Genomic DNA, 17,182 nt, shown 5'->3' on the forward strand with positions numbered 1-17,182 from the left:
CGCCATCCGGCAGGTGGGAGCCCCGCGCCGGGCCCTCCCTCCAGCTCTCCCCGGGGCGGGCGCCCAGCCGTGCCTGATCCCGCCCCGTGTCTCCCACGCCCCGCAGGAGACGGGGAACAGCGACGTCCTCTTCATGAGCCTGGACCTGGCCAGCCTGGCCTCCGTGCGAGCCTTCGCCGAGACCTTCCTGCGCGCCGAGCCCCGCCTGGATCTCCTCATCCTCAACGCAGGTGGGGGCCGCGGCTCGGGGCTGGCACGCCTGGGCCGTGGCCTGCGTGCGCTGGAGCCACCTTCCTTCCCCTGCAGGCATCGCGTCCGGGGGCCGGCGCTCGGACGGCTGCAACCTGGTGTTCCAGGTGAACCACCTGGGCCACTTCCTGCTGACGCAGCTGCTGCTGGAGCGGCTGAAGCGCTGCGCGCCCAGCCGCGTCGTGGTCGTGGCCTCCAACGCCCACCGCTCGGGGCGCATTGACTTTGAGCGCCTGGGCCGGCCGGTGGAGGGCACGCTGCAGAACTTCCAGGCCTACTGCGACAGCAAGCTGGCCAACATCCTCTTCGCCCGGGAGCTGGCCGGCCGGCTGGAGGGCACCGGCGTCACCTGCTACGCGCTGCACCCAGGTAAGCCTGCGCCGCCTGACCCCGGGGCTGGGGCTGCCTCGGGTCTCCCAAGGCAGGACGCGGAGTCCCGAGGTTTGGCCGCCTCATGTAGCCGCGCGGGCACCATGGCGTTGTCCTGCCCTCTGCCCTGACCACCTTTGCCCGCAGGGGTCGTGAACACGGCGCTGTTCTCCTTTGTCCCTGCCTGGCTGCGGCCGCTTTTCGTGCCCTTCTCCTGGCTCTTCTTCCAAGATGCCGTGGGCGGAGCCCAGACCTCCATCCACTGCGCCACCCAGGAGGGCATTGAGGCGTTCAGCGGGCGCTACTTTGCCAACTGCCGCCCGCAGGAGCCGCGGCCCCACGCCCGGGACGACGCCGTCGCCAGGAAGCTGTGGGAGGTCAGCGAGAGGATGGTGGGGCTGGCTGCGTAGGGCGCTGCGCATCTCGGTGCAGACAGGGACCCCGGGCAGGGCCCGGGGGGTGTCGTGCCAGCCAGGTGGTGGGCACGGGGAGGCTGTGCTGAAGGGGACCAGACGTGCAGTCTGGGGCTGGGGCAGGAGCTGGGCTGTACTGGGCTTGAATAAAGCAGGATGCCTGCACCTCTGCGCGGGGGAGTCATGCCTGCACTGCGCCCGGCACCAGACCAGCCCCGCAGCAGGCGGCAGTCCCTCGGCGGGGGAGAGCAGGTCCTGCCCAGTCTCGCCTGGCCCGGGCAGGCGTCCACGTGAGAACGTCATTGCAGCAGGCCGTGTCGCCTAACACCGACGTGGCGGTGGTGGAGGGAGGCAGGGTGAGCGCGTCGCAGCAGGGCTGACCCCCTCTCCCACTCCCAGCCTCCAGCGTTCGGGTCCAGACGCGGAGGCCGATCTCCACGTTGCCTGCCATGCGGCGCCTGGTGCCCCTTTCCTCCCGGACCCTGGCCTCGCGAACCCGGCTGGACTCTGGGCTCCCGCCACATGCGGTGCCGCGCGGGGCAGATACAACCGCCTCACGTGCGTCTCGGGGATGGTGACGCTGGACTCCACCGACGCGCCCTTCGCTGTTTAGCCTGTGGGACCCTCGAGCCCCTTGCAGGCAGCCAGGCCGGGCCCACAAGGGAGGCCCCCGCGGCCGCCCTGCTCTCCTCGGACGACCTGCCTGTGGCACGGGGGCCCAGTTCGGGTGCGAGGGGAGCTGCCCTTCGTGGTTTCCCGTCCGCGTCCACGCGCATCCCAGGGCAGCGGGCTGGGTGGGCTGCCGGGGTGCCTCGCCCACTTGCCCTGGCTATGGCCTCCAGGAAGGCCGTGCGTTCGGCTGCCATGGGCGTGCGTGTGTGCATGTATGTGTAGACGCACCTGGCCAGGCCCTGAAGGGCACGTGTGCACCTGTTCACACGCCCCGCCTGACGCGACCTTAGGAGAGCGGGGGTAGATAGGCGCATGCGCACGGGGTATCGCGGCCCCACCTGCTAGACCCCCCTCGATCCTCCCAACATGGCGGCCGGGGGCTGGGGGAGTGGACAGACCCTCCCCGTGACGCACTTCCGGGCCGGGCGGTGGGCGCGGGGGCTTGTGGGATCGCGGGGCGAGGCCGGGGCAGCGGCCGCGGCGGCAGGATGGGGAATTGCCACACGGTCGGGCCCAACGAGGCGCTCGTCGTGTCGGGTAGGGGCCGCGCACGGGGGTGCACTGGGCAGTGCCGGGCTGCAGCCGGGGCAGTGTAGGCGGGGGCAGCGGGCGGTGCTGGGGGAGCCGTCACGCACCCCCCCCCCGCGGGCAGCCCCGGCTGGGGCGGGGGTGGAGCAGGTGGCTCGGGGCTGGGCCCCTGCCCAGCGGGGCTTGGCGGTCGCCCGCCCGTGCGGGCTGGTTGCCGGCGGGCGCGCTCCAGGGCACGGCAGCGTCGGGCGGCCCGGGAGCCGCGGGCGCTGGTGCCCAGAGGCCGGTTCCGCGCGCTGAGCAGGCAGGCGCCGGGAGCAGGGCCGGGGCCTCCCGAGTTACTGCTGGCTCGGGCACGAGCGGTTTCCTAGGTGCCGGCAGTGGCCCTCGGGGTGGCTCTCCGCTGTGTAAACATCCTCCGGCTGCTCGCTCGGCTCTAGGGAGCGGCCAGCTGCCCGCAGCGGAAGGCAGCTCTCGGCGCCAAGGACCTGGGCGGCAGCTCTGCTGCCTCCGTGGAGCCGAGGGCTCGCTCGAGGACGTCCCGTTGCTGCAGCCCCCCAAGCCGAAAGAGGAGTGCCCCCTCGTGAGGGGCCAGCGCAGCCCCGGCGTCGCCTCGGATGGGCAGGATCCAGCGGGCACCTGCCAGCAGTGTTGCCTCAGGGGCCAGGCATGCTGCGTCCGCGTTGCAGGGGGCGCGGTGACGCTGAGCAGGTGTCGGAGGAGACCTGCGCCCCATCCGTCTTGCTTGTGCTCTGCTGCTTCCCTCCGTGCCTCTCACGGCCCAGGCCCAGGCAGCTGCACTTGCAGCCAGCTGTTACCAAGCCATAGCCTTTCCCTGGGGACAGCGCTTGCCTTGTACAGCACTGGGCAAAGTCTTGGGGAACCGCGCAGGGGTTGTGCTGCCAAGCCCACGGAGATGTCCCATTTAGGGAGCTGTTTGCAGGCACGGTCTGCTGTAAAGCCAGCCTCTGCTGATCCCCAGAGTGCTCCCTCCCCACCGCAGCTGTGGGCTGGACTTGGCTCTTCCTTCGTCCCAAGCCAGCTGCGCTCGGGGCTTCTGCCCTTGGTGGGTCTCCATCCTCCAGTGCTGCTGGTTTCTGGATCGCATCTCTTGGGGCAGCAGCAGGAGACTCCCAGTATTATCTCTACCTGGAACCACTGTGCAGTCTCGCAGGCTGGCGGGCGCGGTTCCCTCGGACCTGGGAGCTCTGCTGCTGTCACAGGGCCCCTTCCCCTGGGAAGGTCCCAGGCACTGGGGGAAGAGCTGCACTAAGCCCCAGGCTTGTGGGGCAGCGGGCACGGAGCTCTGCCAGCTCTCATGGGGCCGGGGGTTTCCCAGCAGGCTCTTGAGGGCTGTCAGTGATCAGCAGCTGCTCCTGGGAGAGGCTGGGAGACTGGCAGCCTGGAGGGCAGGGCCGGGGTACAGCCAGCCTTGAGAGCTCTGCTGCCTATGGGGGACGTCGCACCTGCCTCAGGGCACACGCGTGAGCTCTGCTTCCCAACTCCAGCCGGCTCCTGGTTAATGGGTCTCCTGAGAGCCCGCCCTGGGCTGCCGCAAGCTTCTGCAGGGGTGCAGCTGCCTCTTCTCCCTGCCTGGCCCCTTGGCTTCAGTCCTTCATCTGTGTATTTAGCCCCTCTCCCCCAGACCTAACAGATCTCCCTGCCACTTGCTCAGTCATTGTGGGTGGGGGCTGCCCCTCCTGCCAGGTTGGCTCAGCCCACAGGTGCTGTTGGCCAGTGTCCGGCTTAGAGAGGGTTGTGCCTGTTGGCCGGAGTCACAGCTGCACGACGTGGAGTTAACGGCACAGCAGGAAGGTGCTGGCAGGAGTCCCCTTGCCTTGACAGGCTGCAGGGAGAGGCCAAGGCAGGGCCCAGGGCCGGGACCGGGCTGTACGCTAAGAGGGGGCTGGATCTGCGCGGGGCGTGGGAGGCCTCAGAGCGTCAGCTGTTGTGGAGCCAACTGCATTTGGAAAGTGGTGCCTGGGCCGTGCCAAGATGGAAAAGCCCCGTCTCGAGGCCCAGCCGCCTCCTGTCTGCTGCATCTCGCTGCAGACGCGGTGCACAGACGCTGCCTCCTAACTCAATAAGCTGATGGCTGCATGCACCTGAGGAAGGCAGAGAGGGGAGGAGAGGCGTGCGAGTGTGTGGCACCGTGTGTGGGCAGTGGGTACGAGCTCCTCAGGCAGGGAACGCCATTGTGCTGTACTCTCAGACGAAGGTGGCCTGGGGCCAGCCCCTGGCTGCTCTGGGGCCCCCCTGGCAGGATTTCCCTGGCAGTCCCGGTGCTGTAGCCCTGAGCCAAGGCTTTGTTGCCTCTCTTGCAAGCATGACAGCTGAGTTGAACCTTGCTGCTGGGCAGAGCACTGCTGCCGTGGCTCTCTCCAGCTGGCTGCAGGCCGCGGGGTGGGACACGGACTTGGTGCTGCGTGGGTTGGCGTGGGGAGCGTGCCCCTGCATGGCGGCACCCTCCACCCTGGCGCTCTTTGCTCTGCTGCAGGTGGCTGCTGCGGCTCCGACCAGAAGCAGTACGTGTTCGGGGGCTGGGCCTGGGCCTGGTGGTGCGTGTCGGACACGCAGAGGTAAGGAGATGACCTCTGGGCACGTGGCTCACGGAGCAAGGGCTGGGTCAGTGGTACCTTGAGGAACATGGGATCCATCAGACACGGTGGGAGCCCAGCTCCTGGCCGGCAGCCTACCCCTCTGGTGCTTGCTGCACGTGGCTCTGGCCTCGCAGCTTTTCTGCCGCCGGTGCCGCAGCCGGGAGAGTCAGGCCCAGTGCTTGCTGCACTGAGTTTAGACCAGGCCACACATGGCCGGTGGGACTGGAGGAGCCTAGAGACGCCTCAGCCACCTGTGGTAGGTGCCTGCGGCAGTGGGCAGGGAATGTGGGTGGTTGGCGCTCGTGTCCTGGAGGTGCACTGGCCCTTGTTGCTTCCCACTCTAACGGCTGCTCAGGGAGGGCTAGCACACTGGTGGGACCCTGGGGTGCCCTATCCCCCTGTCCCTGGGACTCGCTTGCCTTCACTGCTGTGCCTGTCTTGGAACTAACGTGCTGTGACGTGATGCTGTTGCCCTGCTGTAACCCTGCGGGCTGCAGAGCCCAGGGCAGTGCCTTCTCCCTCACTCGGTCCTCTCCGGTCCCTCCCCGCATCCCCGTAAGCAGGAACTAACTGGGGAAAGGAGAGACGAGACTTTCTGGTTTTGCATTGACAGGGAAATGACCCCGCTTGGCCACTGTGCTCCTTGCAGGCAGGTTAGCTGGTGGCTGCCCTCGGCATTGCAGGAGGCCCAGGATCGCTGGCGGGGTGGGTGCAGCTCCCTCCCCTCCTTGTAGCTGCCCTTCCCACCCGCCCCCCAGGCTGCTGGCAGCAGGCTCCCAGCTCTGGTGTGATGCACCCTTGGCATGGAAGCACTGCCACTGCATGCTGAGGCTTGCACTTCTGCTCGCTGTTCTCATGGAGACTTCCAGCTGCAGCTGCACTGGGGGCAGGAGCAGCCCCATATGGACACAGGCTTCCCCATAGGCAGCTGCAAGGCCTGGGCGGGTGTGAGCACCAGGAGATGTCCCCCGAGGTACCGCAGGCAGCCAGATGCCTGGGCAGGATGCCCTGCCAGGTACCACCAGCAGTTGCTTCCACTATGTAAACACCAGGGGGAAGGGGCATGCAGGCAGGATTTGGAAGAATTTGCCCTGTTTTCAGACCAAAAAAAATCCCTGCGGCTTTGGGTGGGAGCCCAGCTCGGAGAGAGCCATGGAGGTTTGGGAGGAGCTGGCTGCCCAGGGTGCCGTCACCCCGGCTGTCCAGCAGACCGTGGACTCTGTCGTGGGAAAGCTTTATTTTTGCCAAAGTTTTCTGGTTACAGTTTGCCCCCAGAGGCCCCCAGTCCTGCTCTGGGGCAGGAGCATGTGCTCACAGGCCAGCCCGAAGCCGTCTCACACTCAGAGCCAGGGCAGGAGGCGAGACCGGGTCACGCTTGTCTTCTAGCCACAGCTCGGCAGTAGCAGCTCCCAGTCACCTTGGTCGAGAGGGGCTGGGGCATGCTGGGGACCCTGCCCCGCAGCTGTTGGCTTGAGGGAGCGGGCAGGGGTGCCGTGGGAAGCTCATGGGGAGAGAGCGAAACCCGAAAGTCCCGTCCATGGTGTGCAGCGGGTGTCTGTTACTCTCTGGTAACCGCTCTGTGTATTTGCTGTCCTACCCTTGTTCATCGCTGCTCAGACTGTCTTTGGAGGTTATGACCATCCTCTGTCGCTGTGAGAATATTGAGACGTCGGAGGGGGTCCCACTGTACGTAACAGGGGTTGCACAGGTAATGACCCACCCGCTTCCTAACCTCGGCTCTAACTCTTCTCCCCCTTCTGTTTCGAGCAGCACAGCAGCAGCAGGATAACGCACCACTAACGCTTTCCTTCCTGGGGCAGCTCAGGCTCAGTGACCCCTCCCGGCGCTCCACAGCTCTGCGGGGAACGTGGAAAGAGGCACGCAGACACCTTCCAAATCCAGGCCCCCGGGCCAGCACCTTCCAGTAATGCCGCAGACATTGGGTGCTCTAGGCCAAGGCCTTCCCTGGGAAGCTGGGAGCCACCCCCGGCAGGGTTAGATTGGATGGGCGAGGGAGCAGCCAAGCTGGTTTCTCTTCGTGGCAATGAAATCCCTGTTGGGACTGGCTCATTCACCAGCTCCAGGCACAGGCCTGTAGCTTGCCGCACGCAGGCGATGCCTGTCCCCAGTGGGACCGAGTCCAGGAGGGCTGAGCAGGAAGAGCCTGGCTTGTTGCACAATGCGGTTGTGCAGGCCTGAGTCGGTGCCCGCTGCCGGTCATTCGGCACCACGCTTCCTCGCTCCTCCCCAGCCAGCTTCCCCTGAGCACCAGAGAGCTGGCAGAGTTGGGGCCTGGTGCAGCACCGCTGCTGCTCATGGCACTCGGGGCCTGTAGAAGCCTTCCCTGGGGAGGCGAAAGCCACGCGCTGGCTTCTGCCTCAGATAGAAGCGTGGTGCAGGCATGCCTGGGGTGGGTCCTGTGGGGAGACGGCTCTAACCCTCTGCTGCGGCCGAGTCAGCTCAGGTCAGACCGTCACCCTGGAGCAGAGCTCTTGCTTCCATCCCCCGTTGCCTGCCCCGGGGCAAAGCCATGCTCTTGCTACTCGCTGGTCCAGGCGCTGTCTTACGGCTGAGTAACATGAATCGCAGCTGCTTGCCTCCTTGTGGGGCTCAGCTGGGCTCTCTGTCCCCGAGACAGCTCCAGTGCCTTGGCTTCTGCCTACCCAGAGAGCAGCCTGGGCACCTGCTCTGCCCTGCCCTGCTGCCCCATGGAGCCTGGGCCCGGCAGCACCGAGCCCCTCACCTTGTCTCTCCCCGTTCTGCCAGCACACAGACCTGCACGGCCCCGCCGGGGTGGGAGAGGAGGAAGGACTAGTTGGAGCCCCATTCCTGCGGGTGTCTGTCTCTGGCTCACGCTGTGCGTAGCTGTGGCCCAAACTGTTGAGGTCTCTCCCCATCTGCATACCTCTGCCCAGACACCAGCAGTGAACTGCAGTTAGCCACCTCCGAATTAGACGCAGCACAGCTTGGCCCCCCTGCTGGTTTCAGCACCTGGGACTCACAGACTCCGCTGTCTGGAAGGATGACTGCAGGCCGGCCGACCGGGACACGTGGACCCAGGGACGACTCAGGGAGTGGCCGATCAGTGCAGAGGGCTACGGCGGTGGCTGTAGGGAGGCCACGGTAGGGTGGCCGCATCCTTGGTCAGGCCAGTGCTCTCTTTGGGTCACTGGCCAGTCATATGCTGCGCTCTTTGCAGCTGCAGTGCCCAAGTGTTGCCTTGGACAGACTGGGGTCTTGGGGTAGCTCGGTCCTGCCCCTCCAACCAGCCCACCGGGAGGGCAGGGGCCCATCCAGCCCAGCCCTAGACCTGGCTCTGCTCACACAATGTCTGTGCATTACTGGAAAGCTGCTTTGCTCCAGCCCTGGTGACCTGCCTGCCGGAGGGCGCGATCCCCAGGCAGCCTCCAGTGTCATGGCGTCCCGTCCCCTGCAGAGTGCAGGTGCCGGCCCAGGGCAGGAGCTGCAGGGTCGACACTGGTGGCCTGTTGCCTGGAAACGTGCAAATGTCTTGCGTTTTTTGGCAGGATTTCCCTAGAGATAATGACGTTACAGCCCAGGTGCGAGGACGTAGAGACGGCGGAGGGGGTAGCTTTAACTGTCACGGGTGTGGCGCAGGTACGGTACTCCAACCCATCCTCTCAGGAAATGCATGCCGCTAACCTGCCCTTGGTCTCTCTCTTCCAAGGTTGCTGCTGCCCAGAGCCGGATGCCCTCTGCTCCTCAATGAAGTCTCTGCTGCACCGCACGGCCTGGCGTGGCCGGCCCACCCGAGAGCACGTCCCCGGGGGGTGGGGGGCTGCACTGTCTCTCTCCCTGCACATGGCCATCATTGCGTCTTGCCCACCCAAGGGCACGGGGGCAGCCAGACTCAGCTGTCTGAGCAGGGGCGTCCCAGGCGCTCCATGCCACTTCCCAGAGTGAAGCGGCAGTGTCCAAGGACCACGGCCGTCATGGGCCTGTGGCTTGCCGCGCTGCCTTTGCCAGCAGCCATCGCACTACATGGCAGCTCAGCAGTGAAAGCAGGGCTGGTTTTACAGGGCCCGGTGCTGGGAGCTGTTTTTGCCCCGGGCTCTGTGGCCGATGAGTTCTGGGCCCGTTCCCCAGACGTTTCTCATGGCTGGCGCGGTCGGTGTCTGTGCCAGAGGATGTCACTGGGCAGGGACGTGCCGGGCGTCGTGGCGCAGGGCTCGGCTCCCTGCCCTGGCAGCCACATGTGTCATGAAAAGGAGAAAGGGCCCCAGCAGCTCTTTGCTGCCGGTCTCCCAAGGGAGCGTGGCCGAGTGGTTCTGAGTGCGCGTCACCCTGCATATGCAGACGTGGCTGCTCATAGCGGGCCCCTCCGCATGTCTCATGCGGCTGCGTGCTGCTTTGCCTAGGACAGTGCTGCCTCAGACTTCATGTCCGTGGCGTTTTGCGGGCTGCGTGTGACCTGAGGGCGTGTGCACTCCTGCAGGGTGATCCTGCCCCGTGCAGGTGAGAGCGCAGGCTGGGCTGCCCCAGGGTCTCCGTCTCTGCCACAGGCCTGCTGTCAAACCTCAGTCAAGTCGCTTGCTGGCTCAGGGGCAGCGGGGAGCTGTCTCAGAGCTCGGGAGGCAGTGCTGGTGCGCTGCAGGGATGACCCATTTTTATACGACTGGCTGAGGTTCCTGTGGTTGCGCGTGTGCTGAGGCCCCTGTGTTCTGCACCCTGCGAAGGCCGGGCTTACTAGCGGTTTCTCTGCCATCACGGTGTAGCGGAGAGCTGGTGGAAGAGCCAACTGCCTCGGCGTCTGTGGAGCCTGGGGCTGCCCGACGCCTGCTCGTGCCTGCTGCCGTTGTCTCTGATTTGTGTTGCACTCTCTTGCCTCCCTGCCAGTGGGAACCTGGGTACTGTCTGTGGGCCAGACGTTTGCCCCCAGGGGCTTAGGGGCCAGGGCTTGCGTGGCTCGGGGCTGGAATGAGGTGAGGTGTGTCCGGAAGTGGGGGATCAGCAGGAGAAAGGGGTGTTGCTGTGCCCACGTGCGGCTCCAGCGGGAAGGCTGTTTTCTGTTTGCAGGGACAGTTTCCTGCTCTTCTCATCTGCAGCCTCGGGCTGGGGCGAGAGCCAGGAAGTGCTGCTAATTGGGAGCCAAAGTGAAAGGCGTCTGGAGGCCTCGGGGTGGCAGACTGGCTCCAGCGGCAGCTCGAGGCCCAGGCCTTGCAGGCTGCAGTGCACGAGGGTGTGGCTGCAGGGACCTGGGGGGGTGTCCTCGTGGGCTCCTTGCCCGAGTTTGCACTCGTGTTGGGGGTGGGACAGTGGCTCCGACTGCCCCTTCCCGGCAGGAGCCTGGGCTGGCTGCCAGGAGCCCGTGTACGTGCCCGGGAGGGCTGTGCCTGCTCCTGCGCAGACAGCTGGGCTGCGCCCTGCCTGATGGGTCCCCAGCTTGTGGGAAGCCTGAGCCCAGCCTGGGGGGTCGCACACAGGCCCTGCCTGCCCTCCCTGCCCAGTCGCTGTGTCCAGGGAGGCTCTCTGCCCCCCTAGTGAGGAAGGGGGGAGTCCGGCTGGGCCCTGGCTGCCCTGCTCCCAGGGGTGTGGGTGCGCCCAGTCTGTTATGCCAGGCTGGAGGCAGGACCCTTGGGGTGCACGTGGGGGTCAGGGCAGGAGTTGCCAACCACTGCAAGAGCCCCGGGTTTACCCTGCATTGCCGTGGTAACGGGACACTGGCTGATGCCTGGGCCACGCGTGGCAACCTTGGGGTGCAGCTTGATCCAGGCCTCTTGGAGGATGGGTTGAGGTTGCCCTCTGCGCGGGGCCAGAGCATGGGGGCCCCCCGAGATCAAGGCATGGAGTGGGGCCACAGCTTCGTCTGCCCAACTCGTCCTCCGCCCCGCGCTGCTGGGCAGCAAGCAGCAGCAGGGAGTCGCGTGGCTTTGTTGCAAACCCCTCGTCTACTGGATGTGTCGGCTTCAGGCCAGCTCACTGCAGCAGTGCTGCCTCACGGGCTGTGGCAGGCATGTGCCTGGAGCTGGACACCAGCCCAGCCTGTTGGGACCAGTTGGGAGCCGCCTGCCTCGGTGGAGATGATGGCAGCAAGGGCCACATGGTCTGTTTTGGGCTCTGGGGGCTCCCCTGGGCGGCCCTGACTCCCGGTGCTCCCCCGCCTCACTCTTTAGTGCCCACAACAACGTGCCCGGGTCCTGGCCGCTCCGTGCCAGCGTGTCTGTGCCGCCGGCCCTTCCCTCATCGGGGTTTCCTTCCTCCCCAGGTGAAGATCATGACGGAGCGGGAGCTGCTGGCTGTGGCCTGCGAGCAGTTCCTGGGGAAGAACGTCCAGGACGTGAAGAACGTGGTGCTGCAGACACTGGAGGGGCATCTCCGCTCCATCCTCGGTGCGTGGCGCGGCGCGGTGCTCCTGCTGCCTTTGGGATCGGTAGACGCACCGCGGTTGCTTCCCCCACACCTGCAGGGCAGGGTCCTGCTCCAGCCCTGGGGGCAGGGCGTCTGTGCGCGCAGTCGTGGTGCTGCAACGTGGACAGCCCACTTGGGGTCCTGGGGGCAGCGGGGGCTGCGCTGTCTGTGGCTGGTGCCAGGCCTGCCCTGCACTCACCTCTCCGGCTCTGCCCCCCCCGCCAGGCACCCTGACAGTTGAGCAGATCTACCAGGACCGGGACCAGTTCGCTAAGCTGGTGCGGGAGGTGGCAGCCCCGGATGTGGGCCGCATGGGCATTGAGATCCTCAGCTTCACTATCAAGGTAAGCGCCAGCGGGGCCTGGCTTCCTCCACAGGGGCTCTGCAAAGGCTGCTGGGCTTGGCAGCTTCCCTGGGGGTCCCCGGGTGCAGCCACGTGGCACGACCGCGCCCCTGCCCAGCTCCCCAGCAGGCTGCACCGTGCTGGGCCCTCGTGGCTGAGGATGGACGTCTCTGGGTTGTGGGGGCTGTGCTGACGGTGCTGCCGGCATGCCCCACCCCCCCCAGGACGTCTATGACAAGGTGGAGTACCTGAGCTCGCTAGGGAAGACGCAGACGGCGGTTGTGCAGCGGGACGCGGATATTGGCGTGGCCGAGGCTGAGCGCGACGCTGGCATCCGGGTACGTCAGGCAGGGCTGGGGCCTGGGCCCGTTGGCGTGGGCAGCTCCCCTCTTGCCCCTCTCCACGGCCACTGACAGCTGTACCCCCCCGACCCCGCAGGAGGCCGAGTGCAAGAAGGAGATGCTGGATGTCAAGTTCATGTCGGACACCAAGGTGGCTGACTCCAAGCGTGCTTTCGAGCTGCAGAAAGCTGCCTTCAGCCAGGAGGTCAACATCAAGGTGAGGGGCCACCTTGCCCTGCCCTGCCGCGCTCCTGGGATCCATGCCTGGGCTCTACCATGGGGATGGGGATTCCCAGGCTTCTGGGCTGTACTGGCTTCCACCCTCCTCTCCTCTCCCTGCTCCTTGTGTCAGGGGGTTTTCAGCCTCTTGCAGAGGTGCTGGGTGCAGCCCAGGCTGGGGGTGGGACTGGGCTGTGTCAATGCTCCTGTTGGCACCAGTCCCTGAGGGTCCTGGCTGCAGGGTCTTGCCCCTGTGCTCAGGCTCAGCCTTGCGCTGCACTGGAAGGGATTTTCCCCTTGCTCAGGCTGGTCCGGACTCTGGGGGTTGCCTTCCTCTGCAGCGGGGACTTGGTCTTGGGCTGGGGTGCCTGCAGCATCCATGAACCCCCTGGCAGGACCAGGATGTTGGTGGCAGCGGCCTCCCTGCTTTCCCGAGGGAAGGGGCAGGAGCGATTCCTGGGCCTGTCAGGGTGACTGTCATGTTGCTCAGAGGCTGGGCATGGAGTTTGTCTGGGCTGGTTTGGATGGGACTGATTCTGCCTCAGGCGAGGGCTGGGTTGGATGTGACCTCCTGCAGCTCCCTGACAGCCCTACGACTCTGTGATGCTCTGATGTTGGGAAGAGCTTGCTCCTGTCCCGCACCTTTTCTGGTCCTGTGGTGGCAGCGTGGGTTTGTCCTGGCTCCAGGCTTGACCCTGGCTCTCTGGGGGGTTCCTTATTCCCTGTGCCCAGGGGCTGCAGCGGGAGGGCGGTGAGGGGACCGGCCGTCTGGGGTGGTAGTGACGGTTCTGCTCCCTGGCTTTGGCCCACAGACAGCGGAGTCGCAGCTGGCCTACGAGCTGCAGGGTGCCCGGGAGCAGCAGAAGATCCGGCAGGAGGAGATCGAGATCGAGGTGGTGCAGCGCCGGAAACAGATCGACATCGAGGAGAAGGAGATTGTGCGCATGGACAAGGAGCTCATCGCTACCGTCCGTCGGCCGGCTGAAGCTGAGGCCTTCCGCATGCAGCAGATCGCCGAGGGCGATAAGTAAGTGCCGGGGTCCAGCCAAGAACCCTGGGGACCCTCTGAAAGCTGCTCCGTGAGCTGCAAGCCCGGCGCTGTCCCCCACTCCCATGTGCGGGCTGTGCAGCGTCGTGCTCAGCCGGGGCCGTTGCCTTGCAGGGTGAAGCAGGTGATGATCGCGCAGGCAGAAGCTGAGAGGATCCGGAAGATTGGGGAGGCGGAGGCTGCCGTCATCGAGGCCATTGGCAAGGCCGACGCCGAGAAGATGAAGCTGAAGGCTGAGGCCTTGCAGCAGTACGGGGAGGCTGCCAAGATGGCACTGGTGCTGGATGCACTGCCGCAGGTGAGCCGGGGGCCAGGGTGGGTCTAGGGTCCGTGGCCTGCCCGGGTGAGCAGGTGGCAGGCCGGCAGCACCTCTGTGTCCACCGGGCCCTGTCCCTCGCTGCCATCGCTCATCCCGGCGCTTGCCCTCTGCGTCTCAGATCGCCTCCAAAGTGGCAGCTCCCCTGGCCAAGGTGGAGGAGATCGTGATCCTGAGCGGAGATGGCAGTAAGGTGACGACGGAGCTGAGCCGCTTGCTGGCCGAGATCCCTGCCTCCGTGCACGCCATCACCGGAGTCGACCTGGCCAAGGTGTGTCGCACCGCCGCTTCCATGCCTGCTTTTTTCACCCCCCAACACAGCCCCACCGACCTCTCCTGTCCCTGAGGCCAGGAGTGTTTGGGTGTCTGGGAGCTCCCAGACCCTTTGCTCCTGCTGCATTGTGCTGGGGGGTGGGCTGGGGGCCCCCCTGCTCTTGCCCCTCTGCATGTGACTGCCAGTGTCCTGGGTGCAGCCTGCCCAGGCTGGGCGTCATGGCTGGGGTGGGCACCGCTGGCTCCCCCTGTGTCTGCTCCCTATGGCACCGCCCCTGATGGCCTCTCTCGCCCTCTTGCAGATCCCCCTGATCCAGAAAGCCACTGGGGCCCAGGCGTGAGCCCAGCCGGGCCGGCGGGCGGTGACGGCGCCCGTGCCGCACTCTGATATCCACTGCCTCGGACACTCGGGAACCCTTTCCTACCAGAGACGGTCGGAGTCCCCGTTTCAGCTCTGGTGCCTTATTTTGTAGGACCAGGAGGATGCATGTTCCCTTCCGCTGGGGGTGGGTTTTGTAATGGGCCCTGTCTCTCGTCGTGTTCGTCCTGAGCGGAGCCACCCCGCCACTACCCCGGCAGCTTGTGTGGTCGTGCCATCTCGGTGCCTTGCAGTTCTCTGTCCTCTGGGGGCTGAGGGGGGCAGCCTGGCCTGGGCTGTGCAGACTGCCTCCCAGAGCCGGCCCCGCAGCCTTCTTGGAGCTGCTGGACGAGAACGCTGAGGCCCCCGCCCCATCCTCCCCCTGCCCTCCACGAACCGCTGTCTCTGTTACCCTGGTGTATGATGTGAATGTGTGACCCCCGTGTCCTGCACTGCTTTCGGCTCCCCCGGTGCTGCACTGGTCTCCCGAGGCAGAGCAGGGACCCACCCAACCGTATCAGCCCCTTGCCTGCCTGTGCCTGACAGGTCTCAGGGTGCTGCCCGAGTTCAGGGCGCCAGGGGCAGGAGCCATGTGCTCCAGGGCAGCTGCTTCCCCAGCGGGGCTTTCCAGACATCAAGGGGGCAGGAGCTCCTGGGGGCTGGGGCTGTGCAGCAGGACCCTGCCCCAGCATCGCTGGCAGCCAGAGAGGGATTGACTCCTCCCCAGGAGCAGGGTGGCTCCAGGGCGGAGGGGCACCCTGCCCTTGGGAAGCAGGCCGTGGCAGCTGGCCTCAAGGGGACCGCCCGTGCGTTGTGGAGGGAAAGCAGCTGTAGTGTAGACAGGGCTCCAGGGCTAGGGTCTGTGTTGGTAGAGATGTGACACTAGCTGAGGGTGTGGGTGGAGTCAAGGGCCTGGGCCTCCAAATGGGGTATCCCCTCCCCCCCCCCCCGGCTGCTTTGAGGGCAGTCCCAGCCTGTAGCAGAGGTGCTCCCTGCCCCCTCTCTCCTTAGCCCTGGGCTGGCCCCAGCTCTGGCAGTGCTCTGTGCTGGCTGTGGGTTCCAGACCTCGGCTACCCATGGCCTAGCACGGAGACAGGTGCGTGGGCAAGACTGGAACCGGGGGTCCCGGGTGCTGTGAAACATGGCTGCACGGCAGCCTTCCCTTCCCTGTGGCCATCTGCTGCGCTGACCCCAAGTTCTGCCCTGGCCCCTCTCCCCTGCCGGCCTGTCTGTCTTCTCCCCGTGGGCCCTGCCCACTCTGCCTGTGCCAGGGGGTCACATCTCGCTGTCTGCGCTGTTGTGCCAATCCCGGATGTATGCAGGCCCTGTCTGCCCAGGCCAGGAGATGCCACTAGGGACATGGGGCAGGGAGGCTGCAGCCCATAATGCTGGGCCTAGAGCTTGTTGTTCTGTGAGTGGTGGGCTTCGCTGCAGGCCCCCATGCCTGCACGTGGCCTGCGGCCAGTGCCCCGGTGGACCTAGCGCTCCCCTCCCTCTGGGGTGCCGCACTGTGTTGTCTGCAGCCCCAGCCCTACCCCAGCAGGCTCTCCCCCCTGGGCAGGGCAGTGGGGGGACCCAGAGCACCTGCTGGCTCTGGGGCTCAGACAGGGCTGGCTTCTCCCTCCCCAGGGGGGTAGGTGGGGAGGAGCTGGGGTTGCAGGGAGGGGCGGCTTTGCTGGCTTGTGCTGCTGCTGCGCGTACCGGAGCCCCCCCCGCATGTCCGTCATGCATGACTCTGCTCGCGCCCCTCCCCGTGCCACGGGCTCCGGGCCCCGGTCCGAGCTGTATGAGAATAAAGGGGCATCGTGCCCTCGCTGCACCGGCTCTCGTGGTCTGTATCCTCGCACCCAGCCTCCTGCCCCCAGCCCCAGGCCTGGGGAGGGTCCGGCTTGCGTTTTGCAGTGCTACCCCCTGCGCTCCCTGCGCTGTGGTCGGCTCTGTCCCGGCCACGTTCAACGGGGGTAGCATAGCCACAGCCTGTGGCACGGGCAGGTGAGGGCTGGTGCCCAGTCTGCCTGGCGGCATCCCCCCCACCCACGGCCCGTGGCCAACAGGGCCTGGCCCCTGGTGCTCCCACAGCCCCCAGCAATGCCCTGGCACCTGCAGGTTGACACAGGGCCAGCTAGCATCATCCCTGGGCATTGCTCCCAGCTCTGCCCGGGCATCCAGCCCCAGCGTGGCCTCACTTCCCGGCACGGCAGCTCCCAAGGACCGCGTGTCCTAAGTCTGCCTCCCAGCAGCAGCCTGGGGCTGCCTGGGGGTAGGGGCTGGGGCACTGCTGCTCTGCCCACGTCCCAGCTGTGCTCCTGGGACCCATGCTGGAGCCCAGCCTTGGGGCAATGGGACCAGCCAGCATCACCCACGCCTGGTTCTTCAAGTCTGCCTGGCTGTGGCCACCGCTGGACCCTACCAGCCACAGGCAGTGCATCCTGGAAGTGCCCCAGGGAGCATGTGGGCTGGGACCCACGCCTGAAGTAACTGCATTGCACCAGGTGCCCCTGGGCCAGAGGATGCAACCCAGCCATGCCTGGTGCCCCGCAAGTGCAGACTGTGCCCAGCCCAGCACTCGCGGCTGGAGACCCGGGCCGGCACGCGCGCTGGCTGCCTGCGTGCTGGCCCCGAGTCTGTGTGGGGACGGGGCTGCCCGAGTAGCTGAGCTGCCCCTGCCCAGGCTTGCTGCGCCCCTGCCCTCCCACTGCCCAGGGCTCACGGCAGCAGGGGGAGCCTGTGGCGGGGGGCATATGGGACAGGTTGGGGCTGGGGGTGCAGGCTGTTGCTTGGGGGCTGCCTCTGAGCATTGGTGCAGCAACCCAGTTGTTGCCTGCCAGGCCCCCATCCTCCCCTCCCCACCATGGCCCCAGACGGCCCGGGCACGTTACCAGGCAGCTGCACACCCCAGATAGCGTGCTCTTCCCCCACCCCGCGTGCTCAGCCAGGGATGGGGGCTGCTGGCTCCTTATCTATGAGCAGACACGTAGGCTGGGGCATGGGACAGCCCCCGGGTTTGGCTCCCCCACACCTCCTGCCTGCCTTGGGGCCTGCTTCCTGGGCTGTGGGGCAGGCTCCTGGCCTGGGCTTTACCAG

The 17,182-nt window shown here is 66.5% G+C and overlaps 2 protein-coding genes across 5 annotated transcripts in view; both read left to right on the forward strand.

The window, feature by feature from the left end:
• Positions 1–1,122, forward strand: part of DHRS13 (dehydrogenase/reductase 13) — a 1,606-nt gene extending 484 nt beyond the window's left edge. Inside the window, exons 2-4 of the mRNA XM_019545328.1 lie at positions 14–230; positions 307–618; positions 766–1,122. Coding sequence (XP_019400873.1) covers positions 14–230; positions 307–618; positions 766–1,028 — 792 coding nt within the window. The 3' untranslated portion in view covers positions 1,029–1,122. The remainder of the gene's footprint in view (positions 1–13; positions 231–306; positions 619–765) is intronic.
• A 1,008-nt stretch (positions 1,123–2,130) lies between these two features.
• FLOT2 (flotillin 2) overlaps positions 2,131–17,182 on the forward strand; it is a 29,001-nt gene continuing 13,949 nt past the window's right edge. Inside the window, exons 1-11 of one of the 4 annotated variants that reach the window (XM_019545828.1) lie at positions 2,131–2,240; positions 4,729–4,810; positions 6,449–6,539; positions 11,058–11,181; positions 11,426–11,544; positions 11,768–11,881; positions 11,982–12,101; positions 12,916–13,130; positions 13,266–13,449; positions 13,589–13,738; positions 14,043–14,904. In XM_019545828.1, the coding sequence (XP_019401373.1) occupies positions 2,192–2,240; positions 4,729–4,810; positions 6,449–6,539; positions 11,058–11,181; positions 11,426–11,544; positions 11,768–11,881; positions 11,982–12,101; positions 12,916–13,130; positions 13,266–13,449; positions 13,589–13,738; positions 14,043–14,081 (1,287 nt within the window). In that variant the 5' untranslated portion in view covers positions 2,131–2,191 and the 3' untranslated portion in view covers positions 14,082–14,904. Of the gene's footprint in view, positions 2,241–4,728; positions 4,811–6,448; positions 6,540–8,358; positions 8,450–11,057; positions 11,182–11,425; positions 11,545–11,767; positions 11,882–11,981; positions 12,102–12,915; positions 13,131–13,265; positions 13,450–13,588; positions 13,739–14,042; positions 14,905–17,182 lie in introns of those variants that run through there. The other 3 variants (XM_019545827.1, XM_019545829.1, XM_019545830.1) reach the window with 3 other exon arrangements.

This window comes from Crocodylus porosus, unplaced genomic scaffold, assembly GCF_001723895.1.
Source record: "Crocodylus porosus isolate Cpor-Errol unplaced genomic scaffold, CroPor_comp1, whole genome shotgun sequence".
Lineage (NCBI taxonomy): Eukaryota > Metazoa > Chordata > Crocodylia > Crocodylidae > Crocodylus > Crocodylus porosus.